This window comes from Miniopterus natalensis, chromosome 14 (genome assembly GCF_054644295.1).
Source record: "Miniopterus natalensis isolate mMinNat1 chromosome 14, mMinNat1.hap1, whole genome shotgun sequence".
In the NCBI taxonomy this organism is placed as follows: domain Eukaryota; kingdom Metazoa; phylum Chordata; class Mammalia; order Chiroptera; family Miniopteridae; genus Miniopterus; species Miniopterus natalensis.
The window spans coordinates 54,103,619-54,126,262 of record NC_142094.1 but is presented as its reverse complement, the minus strand read 5'-3'; the positions used below and the strand labels follow the sequence as shown (position 1 = coordinate 54,126,262).

The 22,644-nt window shown below is 57.8% G+C and overlaps 2 protein-coding genes across 2 annotated transcripts in view; both read left to right on the top strand.

Annotated features, from left to right (window-relative positions):
- The first annotated feature begins 1,754 nt into the window (after nucleotides 1–1,754).
- Nucleotides 1,755–14,379, top strand: ADGRA1 (adhesion G protein-coupled receptor A1). Its single transcript, XM_016206332.2, has 5 exons — nucleotides 1,755–1,816; nucleotides 2,927–3,050; nucleotides 6,833–6,978; nucleotides 11,804–11,902; nucleotides 13,161–14,379. The coding sequence occupies exons 1-5, from the start codon at nucleotides 1,767–1,769 to the stop codon at nucleotides 14,377–14,379; spliced, it is 1,638 nt and encodes a 545-aa protein (XP_016061818.1). The 5' UTR covers nucleotides 1,755–1,766.
- A 6,834-nt stretch (nucleotides 14,380–21,213) lies between these two features.
- Nucleotides 21,214–22,644, top strand: part of KNDC1 (kinase non-catalytic C-lobe domain containing 1) — a 31,290-nt gene continuing 29,859 nt past the window's right edge. Inside the window, exon 1 of the mRNA XM_087824001.1 lies at nucleotides 21,214–21,342. Within this exon, the coding sequence (XP_087680127.1) occupies nucleotides 21,241–21,342 (102 nt within the window). The 5' untranslated portion in view covers nucleotides 21,214–21,240. The remainder of the gene's footprint in view (nucleotides 21,343–22,644) is intronic.

Sequence of the window (22,644 nt, the reverse complement as noted above, 5' to 3'; positions counted from 1 at the left end):
CCTGGATGCTGTAGGCACTTGAAGACATCAGTGAGTGCTTTCTGCTTGTGCTTTTAATTCTGTCCAATATTTACACTTCTAAACACCCATAAAACCAGCCTTCATCCCACAACTGGAGAGTGTCACCCACTAACGTGTCTCCTTAAACATGAACCATTTAAAGCCAAGTGGCAGCCAGTTGAGAAGGAACATCCCCGTGACGCTTCTCAGTGTTCTCTCCGGAGCTCTCAGAAGTCGACCAGCCCACACACCTCCAAAAGGAAACGTAACAAACATGTAAATGCAACGTCCAATTAGGGTAATTTGTGCTCCGAATGAATAAATTACTTATCTTTTCCTCTGCCTTTCCCCTGGGAACACTTTGATGAAAGGTTGACAGATCAATAAGCTGCAATTATCATTAGAAAAGCAACAAGGGACACCAGGCTCTAATGAAACAGTCTCGGCTGGTACAGAACCACGAGGAAGGATGGCCCGCGTGCCCCCAGCCTGTGGCCGCCTCGCCTCAAGGACAGGATGCACGCACGGTCTGCGCGCACACACGCCTGCGTCCTGGGCTCCCACTGGCCCCTTTGCCACGTGTCACCCTCAGCTAAAGGGTGATGTTCTGATCAGACAAGTGACACGTGACCTGACTCCCTCCTCCTTTCCTCCTGTTCTTGATGTTCTGGTGTATTTGGTTTGCAGAACATGCCAAAAGGACACATGCAACTAAAATAATATAATGTAAAAGGAAGTTATGCCTCAGGAAACAGGAAATGCAAACAAACCTGCACCCCAGGCCTGCTCTCAGGCCTTGGGTATCACAGAGAACAGAGGCCCCCTGGTAGGATGGAAACCAGGTGTCCCAGGAGGAGGAGACAGCTTCCGGTCCCACAGGCCCTGAGGTGAACAGGAATTGAAAGCCCGGCCTCCAGGGGGGTCAGAGGGTGGGGCCCCTCATCTTCCCCTCCCAGCTCCCCAGCCTTTCTGCTGCGAGGCCCAGGCTCCGCCCGTGGTTGCTGGTCATGCCGAGGGGGACTTGTCCAGAGACGTCCGTCCAGCTCTGTTGACCACACACCAACAATTGTAAAGATTTGCTCGTGGAACGCTTGCAAAGTAGATTCTTCCAAAAGGAACTTATACATGTGTGAACTTTAAAATATAAAATATGTCTTCGTTTTGCATTGCCTACTTTGAATTTTAAATGTCACCTCTAAAAATGTAGAAAGGCACCCATGATAAGTCTGATTTGGAGAAAGAAAGAACAGGAGGCCAAAGGGAACTAGATGTTTCTTATTAAACATCCACTGTGGATGAAACTGCCTCTGCACCCAGGGAGCCTCAAACCTGGGCCCTCAGAGAAGGAGGAAGCGCCCAAAGGCGGGGTGACCTCCCAGCCAGTGAACCCAGCCTGGGCGCGTCCTCGCTAAACTCTGAGTCTTAAACCAATGCCTGAGGTGTCTGCGCATCGCAGGGAACCCCATTCTGATGTGTTATTTGGCTTAATGTGGGAGGGGGGATGTATGTGTGAATAAAAACCGACAGATAAGACGCGTCTGAACGGAATCTGCCTGACCGAGGTCCTGGGGACTAATGTACTGTGACTCGGAGCAGGGACACGGGGCACAGGGCGTCGCTGCAGATGGCGCTGCCTTACGATGCGGTTCTCGGCTCATGCTGCTCACGTTGCTCTGTGCTCCTTCCAGGATTTGAAGACTGTCCTCTCCCTGTCCCAGCACCCAGGGGAGTTCCTGCACCCCGTGGTGTACGCCTGCACGGCCGTCATGCTGCTCTGTCTCCTCGCCTCGGTCATCACCTACCTCATGCACCAGAGGTGAGGCCCCGCTTTGCCCGGAGACTTCCTGCTTCCCCACCAAGAGCAAACCCCAAAGTGAGACCTCCTACCCTCATGTAGCAAGAATCCCTGGAAGGCACTTCACAGACCGCCGGCCAGCTTGAGCCTGCCCAGCCTGGATGGCCCTGGGGGTGGCTGAGGCTGGCTGAGTGACAGGGTCAGCCATGCCCCTCCATTCCGGGCGTCCGTGTTCTTATCAAATCGGGTGAAATGAGTTCTTCCTCCAACGGCACAGTGTCTGCTCAGCACCCAAGGGCCCATGTCCTGGCGAAATTGGAGCAGCCAGCAGACCCTAAGGCATGTCCGCATTTGTTTTCTAGAGAGAGGAGTCTAGTTGGTTCTCTGCTGAGCTGGTTTCCTGGCCACCTCTTCCTGGGAGCGGGGAGATGGCCTGGCTGTGTCCCCATCACTTGACAATGCCCTGGGGAATATGTGGAGGGGTCCCGGCCATGGTCAGGGTCTAGCCCACAAAGCAAGTCATGGGCAGAGCCCAGGCCGTGGCATAACCACCTAACCACGGCCATGGGAAGAGGCTTGGGTGGGTACACAGCAGGGAGAGGCTGTGGCCACAGGCACAGCTGTCAGCATAGGCTAGGCAATCTAGTCGTGGCCGTAGCCAGGGGCGAAGCGTGGTCACAGCCATAGGCAGCACCCGAGTCCAGGTGCCAGCGTGGCAATAGGGGTCACCGTGTCGTCAGTCACTGTCACAACCTCCTCTCAAGGGACCAAACATCTGCACAGAGAGGGACAAGCTCTGTCCTGGGAACAGGAGACCAGGAATTTCTGCATCCCCACCCCCCATCTCTGTGACTAGACGGGTGTCACCTGTCAATGGCCAGGTTGTTGGAGATTTCTCAAAAACCTTCCCAGTCCTCATGTTCCAGGGGGGATTTAACACCAAACCCCACCAGCCACACACTAAGGGTGGATTCCACACAGCCCATCCATCCTTCCCTTGATCTGGTCCTTGGGGTGTGTCTCCCTGCCCGGAGGCCTTCAGCCGGGTTCCCACACGAACAGATGCAGGGGAAGGGCTCTCGCCACTCTGCTGAGGGGCGGGTTCCTGACGTGACACCTGTGTTTCCTCAGCGCCATCCGGATCAGCCGCAAGGGGAGGCACACGCTCCTGAACTTCTGCCTGCACGCGGCCCTGACCTTCACGGTGTTCGCGGGCGGCATCAATCGTACCAAGTACCCCGTCCTGTGCCAGGCGGTGAGTGCTGCTTGCGCCTTCCTTCTGCTACAGATTTTAAAGGGTTTATCAGCTCTCCTGCCAAAGGGGAAATCTGTGATCCTTGTGTCATTTATGAAATCTCATTTGAGTATCTGTTCAGGTGTTTCTCCTGAAAGGACAGTTAGGTGTCCAGAGTGTCCGTGTTGCAGACCCAAGTGAGTCTGCTTACCTTGCTCCATTTGATCATGTAAATAGTCTATTTTTCACTTGAACCAACTTGCTCCAAGGCCTGTGGTGACAAGACTAGAAGTTCACTGCCCCACAAACAGTGCTCTTCCGAAAGTAGGGATGCACCCTGCGAAGGCTGGTGGGGCAGGAGCAGGGGACGAGCAGGTAAGAATCCCAGGACGCTGATGCGGAGACTCATCAACAGGCCGCAGAAACTGTCACCAGCAGGCTACCATGGAGTCTAGGTCACAGAGACCCGTGTAGAGGCCACAGAGGAGTCCGTCCTGCCCCCTCTTGGGTGAAAAGAGAGAAGCTTAAACTACCCTTCAGCTCCTGACAGGGCTCAAAAGAGGCCCTTCCACATCCACAGACCATATCCCCAAGGACTCACCCCTTCGGTTTCTGTCACTTTGTGGGCACGCCCGCCTGGGCTCTATGGAGAGAACCCTCGCAGCCGACACCCTCGAGGACGTGACGCTGCTCCCCTTACAGCCTTGTTGCTGGGAATTCATTCACTGGTGGTTGTGGGGGCTGCGCAGCCTCACCACCTGGGACCGAGTGTACTGGCACTGACCTCGGTGGCCATCTGTCCACAAGAGACCTGTCCACCTGCACAGTCAGCAGCGACTGGTGACTTACCCTGGGGATCAGTGGACAACATGCTGCTCCCGCAGGGCTACCTCGGGGAATAATGGGGCTCTGAGCTCCCACTCCCCACACCCGCCCATTCGCATTAGGCCCATGAGAGAGCCCCCTGCTCCAGAGCCCTGGCACCCCAGGACCCAGCCCCCAGGCTCCTGATGCAGGAGAAGTCACTTTTCTGTGACTCCACATCAGGACCAGCCATCCAGCACAAACCCGAAAACCATGATGAGGGGCAGACCCTCCTCCTCACACCTTTTCACGGGTGTGGAAACCGCTGAGGCAAGTGCCCCAGGAAATCCAATTTATGATCCGCCTGCAATGCTGCCAAGGAGCAGAGATCCAGACGCATGACTGGGGTTGTTACCTTTATGTCCACACTTCTCCGTGCGAGTGCCCTTGAGCTGGGCCCAGCAGGGCGTAGCTGCCAGAATCACGGTGGTGCAGTCCCCCCACCCACCTCAGAGACCCGGTAATCATGGCACTGGGAAGCCCATGCCCTCCCGAAAACCCGGGAGGGGTCTGTGTCTGCCAGGTGTTCTCATGGCACCTGAGGCCTGGCCTGTTCAGCAGGGTGGACGGCCGGGGTGCATGGTGAGTGTGGGGCAGGCGCGACCCAGAAGCTACCATAGAGGTAAGATCTGTAGAAATCATGTTAGTCTGAGAAATGCCCGATTCTCTCGTGGTGACAACCTCAGGACTCCGACAGAGGCAGTCAGCCCTGTGCTCTGAGCAGACACTGTCCTGACCTCCCCACGACCTTTCCAGAAGGTAGCAGGGCACCATTCATTCATTCACTCATTTACTCACAAAAATGCATTGGGGGCCTGAGGGTGCTGCGGGTGCAGCTGACAACAAACCCACTGGTTGCCCTGCTGTGTGGACCTGCCTTCCAGTGGGGAGGGATAGTAACCTGCCCAGCGCTTCAGGGAAAACGAGCTGCAGAGCAGAGGTGAAGCCAGGTGCTCCTGGCCCGAGTCCCTCCTCCACTCACTGCAGGAGACCGGGAGGCACAGGAAGGAGTGGTGGCTACTTCATGTGTCCCTTTGATGGGGTCACGGGGCACCCACACACATCAAATATGATTCTGGGTGTGTCTGTGATGGTGTTTGGGGTGAGATGAGTGAAGTGGAGGGCCGTCCCTGGTGTCAGTGGCATCCAATCCTCCAGGGCCTGAATAGAATAAAAGTCTGAGTGAGAAAGAGCCTGTCTGTCGCCAGCTGCCACATCCAACTCCTGCTCTTGGATGCAGACAGGGACTGAAATTACACTGTCATTTTCCTGGGTCTCCAGCTTGACAACTGTAGATCTGGGGTTTCCTCAGACTCCCTCATTGCATGAGCTGATTCATTATAGGTACCCAGGCTGGCCCCCACTTTGACCAGTGACACCTGTGCATGGCCCTGGTGCCTGACACAGGACCCTCTGGCCAGCTTTTCCTGTCCAGTGTTGCTCCTGGTGATTATGAGTGATGTATGAGAAGTGGTCCAAGCTCCGGATGAAGAGAACAGACGGTTGTCATGGCAACAAAAAATGACCGTGCGCCTCATTAAAGTACAAAGTGACATCATGAACACAGAAGGACAGCCAGCATTGTCCTGGGCCCGGAAGCATGGGATGGCAGTAGAGTGCTGTCTGAAAACCAGGGCGGGGTCCCTGTGACCTCTCCGTGTGTCCAGCCTGCGTCGTGTTTGGGAGACAGAGTTCTGCGTTTACATGCTCTCAGAATCCCCACACGTATGGTCTGTCCGGGGCTCAGCCCCACCCTGTCTCCCACATTCTCCTCCCTGCTCTGGGTGCTCCCTGCCCTCCTCGCCTCTGAGGATGTGCCTCTGACTATTTCTTCTTGAAAAGAAAGTCAGACCATCCTTCAACCAAGGGCCGGGTGACACAGTCCCCCATTCTGCTCCTCCTGGTGCCGAGTTTGTTCCCTGGATTCCTAGCGCCTCCTCCATCACGGGGTGGGGTAAAGCTGTGTGCGTGGGATGGAACTCAAGCCCCGGGGAGGCCAGGCCAAGGAAAAGGCTGGACGGGCCCAGGTGCAGGAGCCCATCCAAAACCCTAAATACTATTCTGGGATTTACCCCCCATCCTGATGTTCTCATCAATTATTATGGAGTTTTCTCATAGGTAAAACTGAACTCCGCACTTGATAAATCATTATAATGGTGCAATGCTCACTTTATTCAGAGAATCTCTGTGTTCCTTAAACATTTATGTCCTTTCCAATTATAGCCATATTTTACTTGTCGTTGCAAAATGTCAGGTTATTACTTCAAAGGTAACCTCATTCTCTAGAACCACATGGAGACAGAGTGCAGAATGCGTGATTAGCTAATGCAGTAAGTGCTGGCGATGGGATGGACCTGGCACTGTTTTCATAGTAACAAGCAACTCTGACTTACGGGGAGCGGACTTGCAAGTCTGATCCAGAAGGTGGTGCTGATCTCACAGGCAGGGCCCAAAACATGGGCACCTGGGAAACTGCTGCTGCACCTCCCACCACCTTCACCTGGTAGGAAGCACCGTGCGGGGGAGGGCCCGGCACATTCGCTCCCTAGAGCCCTCTGGGTCCGTGCCTGGGCCACACCCACCACAGGGACTTGTGCAGGGTGGTGTGCATCCTGCCCTTGTAGCCGGCCCCACGTGGACCACGCCCAGGGGCAACATGCTCCCAGGCCCATGGACTCCCAGCCCATCGCTCTGCAGGAGAGCAAAGCTGCTCAAAGACACCTGCAAAGCGTCTTTGCAGCCCAGGCATCTCCCTTGCGCTCAGAGGCCCCTGTGAAGTGCAGTGTTGCTGGAGCCTGGAGCCTTTAGTTGCCTTATTTCCTGTCACTGCTGAGATGCCTCCTGAGGACGCAGGGGAGTAGGAGGGCTAGATGCTCTGGGACATGGAGTTGGGAGGTCAGTGTGCTGGTGGGCGACCGCTGACCTGTCTCCCCCGCCAGGTGGGCATCGTGCTGCATTACTGCTCGCTCTGCACCATGTTGTGGATCGCCGTGACCGCCAGGAACATCTACAAGCAGGTGACCAAGAAGGCCCCACCGTGCCCAGGGGCAGACCAGCCTCCATACTCCCAGCAGCCCCTGCTCAGGTACCAGAGTGTGTGCATGTCCCCTCCACCCACCAGGCTCTGGGAGGCCTGCTGCAGGCAAAGTGGCTCACAAGGAAACTCGGAGCCTAAGGATGAGGTGGCTGGGGGTTGGGGGTGCTGGGGGTGTCAGGGGTGGGCAGTGAGCTAGGGTTAGAGCCTGGTCAGCTGGTCTGGGGGCCAGGGTGTCCAGCCAGTGCTGCTGAGCTCCATGCTGTGGGTGGGCCATGGTGCAGATGGCTCCAGTGGGGATCAGTAAGTGGCTTCAGTTATTCAGGGATCTCTGAGTTAAGATGCCTACTCATTAGCTGGGGGAAATCAAGGCAGCTCAGTTGCTGGAGTTGCTGGCTTCAAGGTGATTGTGCCTTTGTCTGGGGCTCACAGTGGTTTTGGGAATAGGCCCCAGCTGTAGCCAGACACCCTGTTACTTCCTCAGGCCAGGACACTTCAGGGTGCGCGGGTGGTCCCATGAGGGACCGTGGCTTGTTAGGGGTCCCCGTTACAGCCCCACCCAGGTGGTCCTGTAAGAGGTAGCTGCTGCCACTGTGAGGTTGTGGCCCATGTTTGGGGACCGTGGACACCCAGCCCCTGGGACTGAGCTCCATTTGACTCCAAATTTGAAGGGCTACCCAGCAACACCTCCAGGTGCCTGAAACTCCTCAGAAGAACTCTTTTTGAGGCAGTGCCCTGTGTTGTTTGCGACACTGAGGTGACCTCCCCCAGAGGTTTTCCGACATTGGTTGGTTTTCAGATACAAGCAGACGTGCTAACCAGGGCCCATGGTCCATGGGCCACCAACACAGGCCAGGGAGGCAGGATTTCATTATCTTGTCTGTCTTCCCGGAGGTCCCATGTCCCGTATCTTGGTCTGTAATTGATGATTGAAGGGTGCCTGGTTTTTTGACGAATGAGATGAAGGCCATGGAACATTTTGATCATTTCCTCTGTGACGGCTTCAAAATGCCCCTAACCAAGCCACATGCCCAGGCCCTGCCAGACTCAGGGCCGCGGTGTCACAACTGCAGGTCACTCTGGGACTTGCAGCTACTCTTGCACTGCCTGGAAGTCACTGCCACCTGCTCCTCCCTCTGTGTCTCACCCCTTTGTACAAAAAGACCTGGATGTAGGTTGGGGGTGGGGAACACATGGTGCTGAGACCCCAGCAACGTTGCCCTTGGTCTCCAGTGTGCACACCCCTCCCACAGGCGCAGACTCGTGTTGGGGGGTCAGCTCAGGGCTCCAGTGTGGGCCTCCTCTCCAGCCCCTCCCAGCTTTCCCCCAGCCTCTGGGGTCCTGAGGTTGGAGGTGACCATGCTGGGCCTGGGATTTCCCCAAGGAGACCAGAGGCTGATCATATTGTAGTAGGAGGTGGCACCCCACTGGCCGGACCCCTTCAAGGAGGGTGTCCGAGCAGACAGACCTTCCCTCTGGCTCCCACTGCTCCATGAACGTTGTAGTTTGAGCTAAAAGAAAATACCTCGGACTGAGGGCTTATAAACAGCAGACATTTATTCCCCATAGTTCTAGAAGCTGGAAGTCTGAGGTCAGGGCCCTAGTGCAGCCAAGTGAGGGCCCTCCTCTGGGTTGCACATTTGTCACTGTGTCCTCACATGGTGGAGGGGCGAGAAGCTCTCAGTGTCTCTGTCACAAGGGCACTGATCCCATCAAGGGGCTCCACCTTGTGACATGATCACCTCCTGAAGGCCCCACCTACCAACCTCACTTTCGGAGTTAAGGCTTCACCATATGGACTTGGGGGTACACATTCAGACCACAGCCTTTGGACAGAGAGAACCACTTCAGAATCAAAATAGACTTTCCTGCTGTGGTTTTATAGGTGCTCAGAGGCTAATTCCCAATTTAGCTTCATGTAATTATATCCTAATTTTGCAATCTGTTCTGCCCTTTCCAACAAGTACCCCTAAGTACTTCCTAGTGTTTAAGGTCTGCTGGTGGCTTTTCTGTTAGAAAAATGCACTCACATTAACACCAAGGTACTTACATGAGTCCAGCGTGACCTGAGTGCTGAAGGGCCCTTGCTGTCCCTTCGTCCAACCTGCCCAGGGGGAGGAAGCTCTTTGGGGCTCCCTTCTGCAGGAACCTTCTCAGCAGGAGGACAATTCTGATGAGAAACCTAAGCTTGGCATTCATGGCCACGCCTCGGAACAGGAGACACCACAGCCCCTTCAGTGTGGCACCCAGGTGCACTACTGCCCTGTGCAGGGGCACAGGGCTCCAGGGCCACTGGTGAACCAAGCAGGATGCACAGGGGCCAACGCCGGTGTCCTCCAGTGACCCCACAAAGCCATACCTGGGAACAGATGTCCTGGTTTACAGTCTAGGTTCCGGAACGCAGAGCTCTTCTTAAAGCAAAAGTGATCACGCAGCCCTATGTGCTGGCCCCTGTCCCTGAGTGAGCCATGGCAGACGGTGCTGGGTCATGAAGTGTCCAGTTACATTTGAAATACCAGGACACAGTTCTGGACAGGACACCGCATTGCAGCCTCCCTCACGTCACTGTGGGCACGCAGGACAGACGCCGTTCACCTTCTCTGCGTGAGTCCCGAGGACTTTGTCCACCAGCTCTTCTCCCTGAGGACCATCACCTCCACCCACCGTGGTCAGTGCAACCTGGAGAAGGGAGGTCAGGAGCGAGCTGTGATCTCAGAGGCCCGTGTGCCCTTACAGGCCGAGTGCTCGCACAGGGTGCAAACGGCTCTTTTACTGGACTCACCAGGCTGATTTCCTGGAATTCACAACTCCTGGTCACACAGAGAAGCAGCTGGGCCAGGAGATGGATGCCCCTTAGGTGGATCCCCTGTGCGAGGGGTGGGCACACTCACTGAGCCTCACGTCTACACATGCATCCTCATGGCTCCTTATGCTCCACTGCGCTTTGTCCTTACCTGGACTGGCCGTCTCTCCTGTGACAAACGGTCCTTGTACATGGTCGCCTCTCCAGGGGCTTTGCCTCCTCCATGGGGGGGATGCTGGTGGGCAGCAAGGCCGGGCAGTCAGAGAGGTGGCTTCCAGGTATCGGGTGGCTTAGGTGAGGGGTCCCTAAAGGCTGCTTGGTCGACTTCAGAAGTGTTCCTGGGCCTTATCACCCTCAGGCAGCAATCTCATTCCCAAGCTCCCCGCACCATCCAGGGCCCCTCAGCTCCCTAGGCCTGGATGGATGTCACCTTGGGCAAGGTGGTCACATGCACAGTCTGCCTGGGTGTTCAGTGGCAGGTGGAAGATGGGACTCCAGAGCAGAGAGAAGTGGCCAAAGGCTTTGATGGCTCAGCCCCTTGGGGACATTTGGATAAAGGCAACCATAGGTGGCCAGCACTGAGGCTGAAGGACACGCAGCTTCCTCCATGAAGACCTATCACCAGTCTAGGCAGGTACCATCATTACAAGCCATCGAGGGAATCTGAGGGGACATGCGGTGAAGATATCAGAGTGAGACCACAGTAGCGGGATAGCTTCAAAGTCAAGGGTGAAAGGCTCATCACAGGGTGTCTACAGACTGCAGGGGACAGTGGTGCTCACAGCAGGGACCGAATCCACATTCTCACACGTGAACATCACTTACCCCACCCCACTTACTGATCAGACTCTCCGTGTCTCAAGATCAAGAGTCCCTGTGCTCAGGGCCATCCCTGGTTCCCGTGCTGCCCCTCGGTGACCCCACAGCCAGGTGGGCTCCTGGCTGGCTTGTGCAGGGACACAGGAGTGCAGGGAGCACATGGTCCTAATGGGTCTGGAGTCTGCTAGGGGCTGTGTCAGTGGAAACAAAACAGAAACTCCACTGTCGCACAGAGATTCACGACAACAGATCCTTGTACGACAGTACAGTCCCCGATAGGGATTGCATGACAATGATAGGAGAGGGGCTGTGACCTGGGAGTCCCCAAAGTTGGTTCAGACCTCACTGCAGAGGATGTGGCTGGAGCCACTGGGCAAGTGAGGCTGGTGCAGAGGGGCTGCCTCGGGCTGGGAAAGGATCACTGGCCTGGGCAGGGCTCCACACCACTGACTGCCCAGCAGCTGCAGCAAGAATAGCTGTCTAAGCCTCCAGCGCCCTCTGCTGACTGTGCCATGCCCCTGAGCTGTGCCCAGGAGCCACGCTTGGCCACTGTCCCCTCCCACCATCCTTATGCTGCAGACTCCAGATAGATTACCCCTACATAAGTCATAAGTGCCACAGGCAGAGGTAACATTTTTTCTTTAAACAGTCATACATATTTTGAAGAAGTTAAGAGGAAACAAAATCTTTTATATTTACCCTAATACTTAGCATTTTTATATCCTTCCTTCCTCCAAGTGTCCCTCTGGTACAAGATCCCTTCAGCCTGAAGCATTTCATTTAGCATTTCTTGAAGTGCAGGTCAGCTGGTGGCCAATTCTCTTAGTTTTGTTTCTGTTACAATATGTCTTTATTTCTCCTGCATTCTGAAGGGTGTGTTCTCGGTATAGAATTCTGGGAGGCACGGTCCCCAGAGGTCACCAAAAGTGACCATAGGCAGGGTCATCCTGCTCCCACCCAAGGACCTAGGACCTGTGTCATTCTTCTCATTGGGGATGTGGCACTGGGGCCTGGCCAGGGCCATCTCTGCAGCGGGACAGCAGCCAGCGAGCTGGGAGTGCAGGAAGGGGGCAGAGGAGAGGCCAGGCCCTGGCAGTGGCTCCCTGGTCAGGGAGGCTGGTGCTGCCCATGACTGACAGCTACTTGGCCAGGACCCCCGGGCCATGCCTCCCTCCTTTGCCCCGAAGGTGGTGCTGTCCTTAGGTGATCCAGTTGGGTTCAAAGGGCAGTGAGCGGCCTCCTGATCTCCGGCAGGTTCTACCTCATCAGTGGAGGGGTTCCTTTCATCATCTGTGGGGTCACGGCTGCCACAAACATCAGGAATTACGGGACGGAGGACTCAGACTCAGCATAGTGAGTACAAGCACTGAGGGGTGAGGGTGGCTGTTGATGAGGCTCCTGCGCAGGAGCGCCCCCCGGGGCCAGTCCCCCTGGCTGCGCGCTGTCCAGCGGCAGCACCTCCGCTGGTCACAGACGCTCATAGACAACAGACTGAAACAGTCTGGAAACGAGGTGCAGCCTTGCTGAGACCACGCAGGGCAAGGGTCCTGGGGCTGCCCAGGGACTGTCCCCAGGTGTCCATGAGGTGACAGCACAAGCCCTGGTTGCCCAAAGCTGCCCTCCTCCCTGATGGACTCAGTTTCCCCCTCGCTCTTTCCCTGGGTACTGAGGGTTGATTTGTGGAGATGGAGAGGCCCGGGGAACCAATACACCTGGGCAGCATGGCCGAGGCCAGCAGAGTGGACCCAGCTGTGATAGGAGCTGAGTCAGACCCGCAGGCCCTCCCTGCCCTGCCCAGGCCTGGGGACCTCACTGACTCTCCCCACTCTCATTCCCCACAGGACACGCACCCCCAGCTCCACAGGCCCCAGTGCCCCAGGACACTTTCTGATCACCTCCCAGCCTTGGGCCGCCAAAGTAGCCTGAGTGCATCAGGCTGGCCCTGGTGGGCAGGGTGGGGCCCCTTCCTCATCACCCGACCATGAGGCCACTTGCTGGCCATGCCCAGTAATGATTTCCACGGGCACCTCAGGGTGCAGGTGGTAGTCAGCACTGGGCTCTCTCCCCACAGCTAACCCCTCCTGCCCCCAGGAAGGCTAGTGTCACCCCCATGTTCACAGAAGCCCCACTCTGGGCCCAGGTCACAGCACAGCCCTCAGGCACCCCCTCGGGGCCCTCGAGCTATGCCTACCACCCCCCACACCTTCACTGGCTCCTACTCCTCCCTCAGTTTCCCCCCAAAACTAAGCCCCACAGGGCACAGGGTCCTGTTGCCTCCATGGTCACCCATTCCGGGGCCTATCTGGGGAGGGAGGAAGGGACACAAGAAAAGTGGTGGCACAAAAAGTGGCAAGCAGAGAACACAGAGCAGCTCCACATGTGCTCCTCACACCCCAGACCCCCTCTGCACTGTCCTGGTGACTCATGCCAGTGCTGGCTGGCCTCTGATCTGCACCACGCTTCAGTCTGTGTTTGTTTGTGTCCTGATCACACAACTGCACTCACTGACACTAGGAAATGGCAGCATCCCCATGAGCTGAGGGGGACAGTGGCCTCACTTCACTGGTGCTCTATGCAGTGTGACTCACACTCACCCACTCTCCCCCCGCAGCTGCTGGATGGCCTGGGAGCCCAGCCTGGGCGCATTCTACGGGCCAGTGGCCTTCATTGCCCTGGTCACCTGCGTGTACTTCCTGGGCACCTATGTCCAGCTGCGGCGTCACCCAGAGCGTAGATACGAGCTCAGGGAGCGGACGGAGGAGCAGCATCGGCTGGCAGGGCCGGAGGCTGGCCACAGCCCCAGGGCCCCCCGGGGTATGCCGTCCACCTGCGCCACCCTGGCCGCCTCGCTGCTGCAGAATGAGCACTCGCTCAAGGCCCAGCTGCGGGCTGCTGCCTTCACACTCTTCCTGTTCACGGCCACGTGGACCTTCGGGGCCCTGGCTGTGACACAGGGCCACTTCCTAGACATGGTCTTCAGCTGCCTCTACGGCGCCTTCTGTGTGACGCTGGGGCTCTTCGTGCTCATCCACCACTGCGCCAAGCGGGACGACGTGTGGCACTGCTGGTGGTCTTGCTGCCCTTCCCGCCGGGACACTCAGGCCTCAAAGCTCAGTGCCCACCCCACGCTTGATGCCAATGGGGACGCACTGGGACATGCCACCTGCCTGCAGGATTCGCCTTGTGTTGGCAAGCCACGGGGTTTTGGGCACCCATCGGCCAGCCACTGCAAGATGACCAACCTGCAGGCCACCCAGAGCCATGTCAGCTGCCTGTCGCCAGCCACACCCTGCTGTGCCAAAATGCACTGTGAGCAGCTGATGGAGGACATGGCCCATGTCCACCTGCACGAGGAAGACGAATTTGGGCACGACCCACACCTGCACAGGTGCCTCCAGGGCAGAACTAAGCCTCACTACTTCAGCCGGCACCGGGCAGCCGCGGCCGAGCAGGAGTATGCCTATCACATCCCATCCAGCCTGGACGGCAGCCCCCGCAGCTCACGCACAGGCAGCCCCCCCAGCTCGCTCGAAGGCCCGGCAGGGATGCACACGCTGGCCTGCTGCGCCCAGGGCGACCCCTTCCCCTTGGTCAGTCAGCCCGAGAGCGGCAACATCAGTCCCACACTCTATAGCTGCGCCCCACGGGCCAGCAGGGAGGTAGGCCGCGGCCCAGCCCACTTTGAGATGCTCCGGAGGACACAGTCCCTGTCCTTTGGTGGCCCGGAGAATGGGCTGCTCAAGGGCGACATGTGCGAAGCCGTGCCTTATGGTGCTGACATCACAGGCAACATCCGAACCGGGCCCTGGAAGAATGAGACGACTGTGTAGTTGTCACGGCACCTGCCCCGGGAGAGCATCAGAGCAGAGCAGGGACCCTCTGCCACGTGAGGTCGGTGGGGTCACCAAGTGACAGAGCCTCTCAGAAGCACCTGGCACCCCAACTGACCCCCTCATTATGAAGGGACTCAAGTGGGAAGACGCTTTGAGCCATGCTGCCTCCCTAACCCCGAGGTCAGACAAGCTGTCCATGTCCACTCACCGCTTTCCAACCTGAAGCACCCGGTTCCCGGACAGCCCGGCCACGCAGCAGGCAGAGGAAACAGCCTCAGCGTGGGGAGCCCTGCCCGCCTGTGATGGCCACAGCAGGAGGCACCACTGATATTTTCTCTTGTTCAATGTGTGTGTTAAGTTTTGCTCCAAGGGGCCGGCAGCCTGCTGGTCAGTCCGGTGCGCTCTGGACCTGAGGACCCATGTTCGATCCTGCGCCCGATGCCATCTCCACCTTCAGCCTCCGTCCTGGATGCAGCCCAGCCCTGCAGGCCCAAGAGCCTCACAGACGTGGGGGCACCCAGCTGTGCTCTGGGAGCACATGGCCTTCAGAGGGGTTGGAGGGGGCCACACAGCTCTGTAAATGCCCAAATGTCCTTTAATGAATATTCAATTTCCAAAGCCAACCACTGTCATGGGCATTTGCGGAAAATAAAGTTCCCTGCCCCCAAAAGAGGAGGGGCTGGCATTTCCATGAACACAAAGCCCTGACTCAGAGGACAAAAGTGCCCCATCCCACGGGCTGGGTCAGTGGGTCCTCTCAAAGGCAGAAGCCTGGACATCCAGAGGGACGAGATGTGCGTGTGAGACTGTGCCCGGGAGCCCCTCCCTTTCTCCCTCCCTCCTCCAGGAACTATGACACGTGTGCAGACACACACACATGCACACTCACACGCCTACATATACACACGTGTACGTGCACGCACCACCTGCGTGCACATGCCATATGCGTGCATCACATGTTCACCCCATCCGTGCACAGTACACCATACCTGTGTACGCATCACCGCCACACGTGCACACAGCACATCGCGCACAGGCGGCAGAGCCGAGCGGCCAGGGCTCTGCACAGCTGTCACGGCTGTGACTTGCTGGTGTGCTCTGCCGTCTGGGCGGGAGGCCATCACCCAGGGCAGCTCCTTCCTTCACACACACCGGGAGGGGCAAGGAGTGTGTCGGGTGCCCCAGGTCCCACGCTCAGTATCTGAGCTCAAGGAGCCTCACTTCCCGGGATTCCTGCAAACCTGACCGTGAAGTTGTAACTTCCCAGTGTCCGTACTTGCCACAAACCCCATGTGTCCTCACTGGTCAACCAGACAGGCAACCAGATGACCGCTGGGCGGTTCCTGTCTCCGGCGCTGCCCGGCCTGTTCACCTGCTTCTGTAGCTGATATGAACCGAGACCCGACGCTGTGCTGTGTACACACTGTAGATGCAGAACCGTCAGGTGAAATACAGTGGTTTACATTGTTTGTCCTTTGTGAGGCTGGTTAATGGCATCCACGTGCATCTCTGACCCTCAAGGGGAGAGGCCCTGTCTGTGCCCTGGGGCCTGGGGCAGGGCTGCTCTTCCCCGGCACCCCCCACCCCACCCCCCCGGGTGGCCAGCATCCCTCCCACCCTCAGCAGCCCTGGCAGAACAGACAGCACACCTCACTCTTCAGACCAAAGCAGCCCAGCGCTGAATAAACCTCGGGAGTTACAGTATTGACACAGCCTCCTGGGCCCAGCTGGGAGCAGTGTTGCGACATGTCCCACTGGCATGTAATGTTTCCACAGCACAAAAGCCCACCGCACGACTGCAGCCTGGTGCTCCGTGTGGAATGAGCTTCCAGAACAGCAGGGAGCTGGACAGAGCTCAGGCTGCCGGTGGCCTGACATTCTCTGTCCCTTCCTTGCTCTGTGCATATGTGTCTGCATGTGTACACATGTGTGGGTGATGAAGAGGAAGAGTTACATGTGAATATGTGAGTGTACAGCGAGAGTAAGTGAATAAAGGTGAGTGTGCATGTGTGTGAGAGGCAAATGTGTGTGTTTACATGTGTGCTGCATGTTTGTGCATTGCATGGCTATGCGTATGTGTGAGTCCATGCACATGTGAGTGTGAGTTTGTGAGGGGGGGGTGTGGGTGTCTGAGTTGTATTGTGTGTGTGCAGTGAGAGCGCATGTGTGTACATGAGTGTGTGCATGTGTGTGTACGTGAGTGTATGTGCATGTGTATACATGAGAGTGTGTGTGTGTGCATGCGTGTGTGTGCTCTTCAGAGAGTTGGAAGGTCAAAGCTGAGAGCCCTGGCCATCAGGGGGCAGGTGGAGCAGGAAGGGGCCTGAGAGGTGCATCCCTCAGACACGCCCCGCAGCTGCAGCGTCCATCCCAGAGTGGAAGTCGGGCTGCAGGATGGGGGTCGGTGACAGGGTGAGTTCCCAAGCTCCACTGTGCCAGCTCCTGTGGGACATGAGGGAGGGGGTGCTGGTGGACACACAGGCACATGTGACAGAAATAAACCACCTGAGAAACAGTCCTCCAAGGGCACCAGGCAGCAGCCCCTGCCAGGCTGTGAATCCAAAGGTGTTGGCCTGACATCACAGAGGTCATATCAGTTCGAGGACCAGAAACCCCTGAGCCCGGACAGGGAAGGTGCAACAAGGTGGGGGGAACCTCTCCAGAGCACCTCTGTGTAATGGCGCCCACCGTCCTCCACCCTCCCTCCGCCTTCACACCCACCAGCTGGCAGGTGTCAGCACTACAGGGTCCTACCCACGGCCTTCCTCACCCAGGGGGGTAGCCTTGGCTGCCAGAGGGTCCCCGCTTCCTGTGCTCAGGGGTTCTGGCATCAGAATTTGGGGGTTAGAGACTCCTTCCCAATCAGCCCCAGCTGGGCACTGGTTTGTCCTCAGGGGCATGGGGACAACAGCCCCCTTCCCCACTCTGCCCACCTCTGTTGCAGCCCTGCGCACGCTTCACCTCATGGACAGTTTCTCATGGAGCAGGAAACCCCGGTCTTTCTCCAGCTACCCCAGAGTGAGAAGTCACATTTGGGGTCTTTGAGTTCCCAATTCAGGCACGTTCTAGAGCAGGGCAGCTGGACTGGGGACCGTGGCCACGGTGACCTCATGCCTTCATCCCCCAAGCTCTGTGAAGAAGCACCATGAGTCCCCAGGAAGGCAACTTGAGCCGGGCAAGCCCACACTCCCCCAGCAGCGGCAGGCCAGTGGTCTACCGTCCGGTTTGTTCCCATCTCTAAGACAAACAGCGTCACTTACTTTACCCAAAGACCTCAGTCATGTGAAAGGAGTCGAATGGTCACTGGAAACAGAACAAAAAGAATTCTTTTATTTATTAAATATTCAATTTATTACAACTTACATGGGTATTTGTTGCCAAAAAGTGTGATGGGGCCCTGGCTGGGGGACTCAGTTGGTGGGAGCATCCTCCCACACACAGAAAGGTTGCAGGTTCAATTCCCAGTCAGGGCATGTACCTGGGTTGCGGGTTCAATCCCAGATTGGGGTGAGTACAGGAGGCAAACGATCGATGTTTCTATACCATCGATGTTTCTCTCTCTCTTTCTCTCCCCCTTCCTCTCTCTCTAAAATTGATTTTAAAAAACGAAAAAACATATCTCCTAGTGAGGATTTTTTTAAAAGTGTAATGGGATGATCTATAGAAACTTTCAAGCATAAAAATATGTCACGGTAGAATAAAATTCTGCGCAAAACTGGATGACCAGAATGAGTTTAATGAAAAATGCCATGATGAGGATTTCTGACTGTTGAAGAAAAATGTGTGTATGTGTTTTTTGTAAATGATTGATGGTGGTTCCAAAACCACTTTGGTATTGAGCTTCTCTCATACATTTACAAGAGTGACTAACAGCTTTATTTCAAAGTGTCAATATTTACACCACACCAGATATTACATTCATTGCAATTATTTACCTTTTTTTTTTATTTGGATGTCAACTTCAAAATGTGCAAAGGGCTTCACAGCTCTTCAAGTTGTTTTAGAGAAAATGAGAGCCATGGCTTTGAAGACCTTGCTCCATTGGCCTCACATCAGCCTCGCCAAGCTGAGCATCAGCTGCATGCCCTGAGACAGGAGGGAGCCCCCACCTGCGGAGAGACAGGGCTCAGAGAACAGGAACAAGTCCTGGCAATGTCCAAATGTGACAATGACCAGGGACCAGCAGGGAGGAGGCTTTGCAGGAGACTCCGTCCATGGGGCCTCCTCTCCTGGGCACTGACCAGGAGGGAGGTCAGTGGGAGAGTGGGTCAGGCCAGGTGCTACAGCAGAGGCAGAAGTGGCCACGTGGAGGGAGAGTCCTGCAGGAGAGGGGTGGGGCAGAGATTGAGTAGATGGGTCATTGAAGACCAGTAAGAAGATTGGGCACCACCCACCATGGCCTTGCAGGATTCAGACAGCCAAGAAGAAAGTGTGCTGCTGGGCGTGTCCTGGACACTGGGGCACAGTGCAGAGGCAGGTGCAGAGGCCAGGCCAGGAGGCCAGTCTAGTGGTCTGCTCATAAGGATTCGTGGCCGTTTGGAACTGCGCTTGGGATGAGCTCTCAGTGGACATCTGGGGCTTCTTGGCTGTCTTTGTACATGCCTATGCTGTTCCATCGGCTCTGGGAAGATTTGGAGTGCCTAATCTAGATGTCTCTGATCTCAAGAATCAGGCCCTCGTTCAACAACATCAATCAACCATCTACTACGTTCAAAGACCCAGGACCCAGGGCCCCTCTCTTGGAGTGAAGCTTGCTATAAAACCAGGCAGGTGTGCAATGCTCAGAAAGGCGAACACACTTCCAGCAGGAGTTTCACATTACTCCACAAACAGAAAGACCTTGGCCACAAACTCTGAAATGAAGGCAGGCAGATAGGGAGAAGGACCTGCAGTGTGCCCTGCCCCAGGCCCCTCCCCGAGGCCCATGCGCCCTGGTCCCTGGTCACCAAGCAGCAGTCCTCGAAGTGCTTTCAGGCTGCAACAGCCAAAGCTGATTCAGCTGATGTCAGCAGCCTATTTGTTCCGTATTTCACCCAAATTGGATGCATCTTTTCCCAAAATAGACAATGTTTCATTACACCCAGGAGCACATGTGATGTCACTGCTCCCTCAGCTATGGGATGACCTTTGCCCTATCCCATTCAGTCCTCACCCTAAACCTTGGGCTCTTGGTCAGCTGCACAGTGATCTGAGAACCAGGTGACAAAGCCCCACACCCTCCTCCATGAGGCCCCTGCAGCACACCCTTTGTGCCCAAGGCTCCCCAAGAGGGCCACACCCTATGTGGTGTCCACAGAGAGATCTCAGGGACAGCAGGCCCAAGTCACACATCTGTGAGAAGCCTTTTCTCCAATTCCTGCTGCCTCTACCCCATTCCACCCACCCTGGCTGCTGCTCTGAGCTTCCAAATATCCCAGGATGGGAGGAAGCTGCCCCTGATTTCTGCTCCAGTTGAGCTGGGTGGGCCTAAGGATCAGCACTTGGCACAAGGCTGCCTGGTACCCATCTCGGCCGCCAGCCTCAGGCTTCATTACCCGTCTGTTTCTCCTGTGACTCGAGAGCCCCTCACATCCTTGGGTGTCACATCCAGGGCCCGGGGCCACAGCGATCTGACCCAAAGACAGAACGGTAGGAATTCGTGTCCCTGCCCACTGCACCCTTGGACTTTGAAGAGCCTGTCACAAGCCCTGCCTCACTCACACAAGGAGCATTTATGCAGTGCCTGCTGTGTGCCTGGCCAGGCGAGGCTGTGGGGACAGGGCTGGCCACATGGGGGAGCTCTTCTGTGGGGGACCTCAGCCACAGCTCTGCTCTCTAGGGGGTTGGGGTGGGGGACACCTATGTCAACTCAGGGTGGTGTGATTTCCATCCACCCTTCTGTGGGAAATGTGGGTGGGGGCATTCTGGCTCTTTGCCCAACTCCAGGCCCCAGCTTGGGGCAAGGCTCACGTTGGTGCTGAGCAAAGCCCAGCTGGCGGAGCCTAATGGGCAGTGAAGGGCTGAATCGTGAGCAGGCAGGACTGCCCAAGGGGGAGGGGCTGGCTGGTCTTTGGGCTTCTGTTCCGCACCCAGAAGGCTGGCTCGCAAGGTGCGGGGAAAGCTGTAGCTGTTGGTCCCCACGAGGCGTCCATGGGACCCTAACTCGAGCGAGGGGCTGGCCACCCTCCAGCCGCTCGGCGGGTCCCCGCCCGCCCCGCCCGCCTGCGCGCCTCTGCGGCCACCACCCCAGCGGGGACTGCGGCAGCCACGCCCCGGGCCGGCGGCGGGGGCAGGGACCCGACGGAGGGTCGACGCCCCCCGCAGCGACGTCCTTGGGGTGCGCCACGGCCCCGGCCCGTCGTGCGCCCGGGTGGGCGCGGAGCCCGGCCGCAGCCTGCGCCGCCTGTAAGAACAAATCACCGGCCGCCCGCTTGGCCCCGCCCCGAAACGGCCCCGGCCCCTCCCCGACGGGCCGCCCCCTCCCCGCGGCGCACACCCACCCCGCCTCCCAAAAGCGGCCACCGTCCCCCCGGGAGTCTCGCGCCCGCCACACTGAGCGGGGCCTTTCGAGTGCCGGGCCCCGCAGCGCTGCCCCAGGTGTCCCTCCTCCCGCGTCCGGGCGACACTGCGGCAGACGCACGGGCGGGGCGCACCGAGGACCCGGCGGGCAGGGGCCGCGGGGCGGGGCGGCGCGGGGCCCGTTGCCATGGCGCCCGGGCGCGCGTAGCCGGACCCGCTCGGGAGCCCGCTGGGCAGACCTGGGCGCGGAGGCCGGGGGAGGCCGGGCCGGGGCGGGGCGCGGGGCGGGGGGCGCCTGCGGGGCGCGGGCGCGGAGGCCGGCGGGGGCCGGGGCCGCAGCGCGGCCGGCGCGCTCGCAGGATGCAGGCCATGGACTCGGCCGCGGCGGATTTCTACGAGGTGGACGGCAAGGACCTGGACTTCTACGACTTCGAGCCGCTCCCCACTCTGCCCGAGGACGAGGTGAGACCCCGGCCCCACGGTGGGACCCCCCCCTTCCCTGGCGGAGGGATCCGCGGAGAGTCCCGGGGAAAGGTACCTCGCGCCCCCCGCCCCCCGCCCCTGGTACAGGTGTGGCAGTAAGGGGATCCCCCCCCCCCCCCCGCCTCCCCCCGCCTCCCTGCCTTCCACCGACCGGCCTTAAACATTTTCCGCTGGAGGGGGCAGGACCCCTGGAATGCCGCATGGGACAGCCATGGGTGGACTGTCGCTGAAGTTGCTGCTCTGTGGGAGGTGGGCTCAGGGGCTGTGGGGGCACATTTGGGGGGTAGAACACTGTTTCCTCTTTGCAGCTGACCTAGGGGGTCAGCAGGAGGCGCCGGCAGAGCCCAGTGAGGCCTGACCATTGATGTGCTTGGGCGGGGGGGCCAGACTGAGGGCTGCTTCCTGCTCACGGAGGACAGAGTGAGCCCCCACCCAAGGTGCATAGGGGTATCTGTCACATGGGGTTTCTGGCCATTAACCCAGTCAGATGCCCACAGAGCCAGGTTGCCCGTGACTGTGGCAAACAAGCCAGACTCCTGTGCATGACAGATAATCCCAGAAGTTGCAGCTGCTCCCAGAACGACCCTCTTGTCTCCAAAGGCTGTAGGGCCTGGGCAGAGGGCCTTCCAAGCCTCCAGCAGGCAAATGCCCTGGGCTTCCCTGCTGGCTGTTGAGGACCATGCAGCCAGTAGTGAGATGCCTTCCCTCCACACGCTGGTGCTGATGGAGACCCCCCATGTGCCTGTCCGAGTGAGTCAGACTGGCTGGTGCTGCCAGGAGTACAGAAGGGGTTCATTGCACCTGCAGTCTCCCGGGCCTTCTGCCCTTGGCCCACCCCCCAGCCTGTCCCCCCAGAGCTCAGGCTGCAGGAGCTCAGGCTGAAACAGCTCAGTCCTTTCTGGGCAGCAGAGTCTGTCTCAGGAAGCCGCTGCTGGCCAGGAGGGACCACTGAGCCAGTGCCCCGGGGGTTGGTGCTGCCCCCCCTTCCCCCATGGTGACCTGGATTTGGTGAGAGAAGCTGCAGAGAAGAGAGGCAAGGTAATAAATAAACCTTTGGACATCTCCATGGCTTTGATGGAAGAAGAAAGGGTGCCCCTCGCCCCAGCCTTCAAAGCTCTCCAGAGGACGCATTCCAGTGCATCCTGAGAAGACTCGCTTCCTGAACCCCCACAGCAGACACGGAAAGAGCCGCCCACACTCAGCCTGCCTCCTCTGTGCCGCCCACGCTCAGCCGGCCTCCTCTGTGCACCGCGCACTGAGCAGTACTAGGCCAAGTAAACA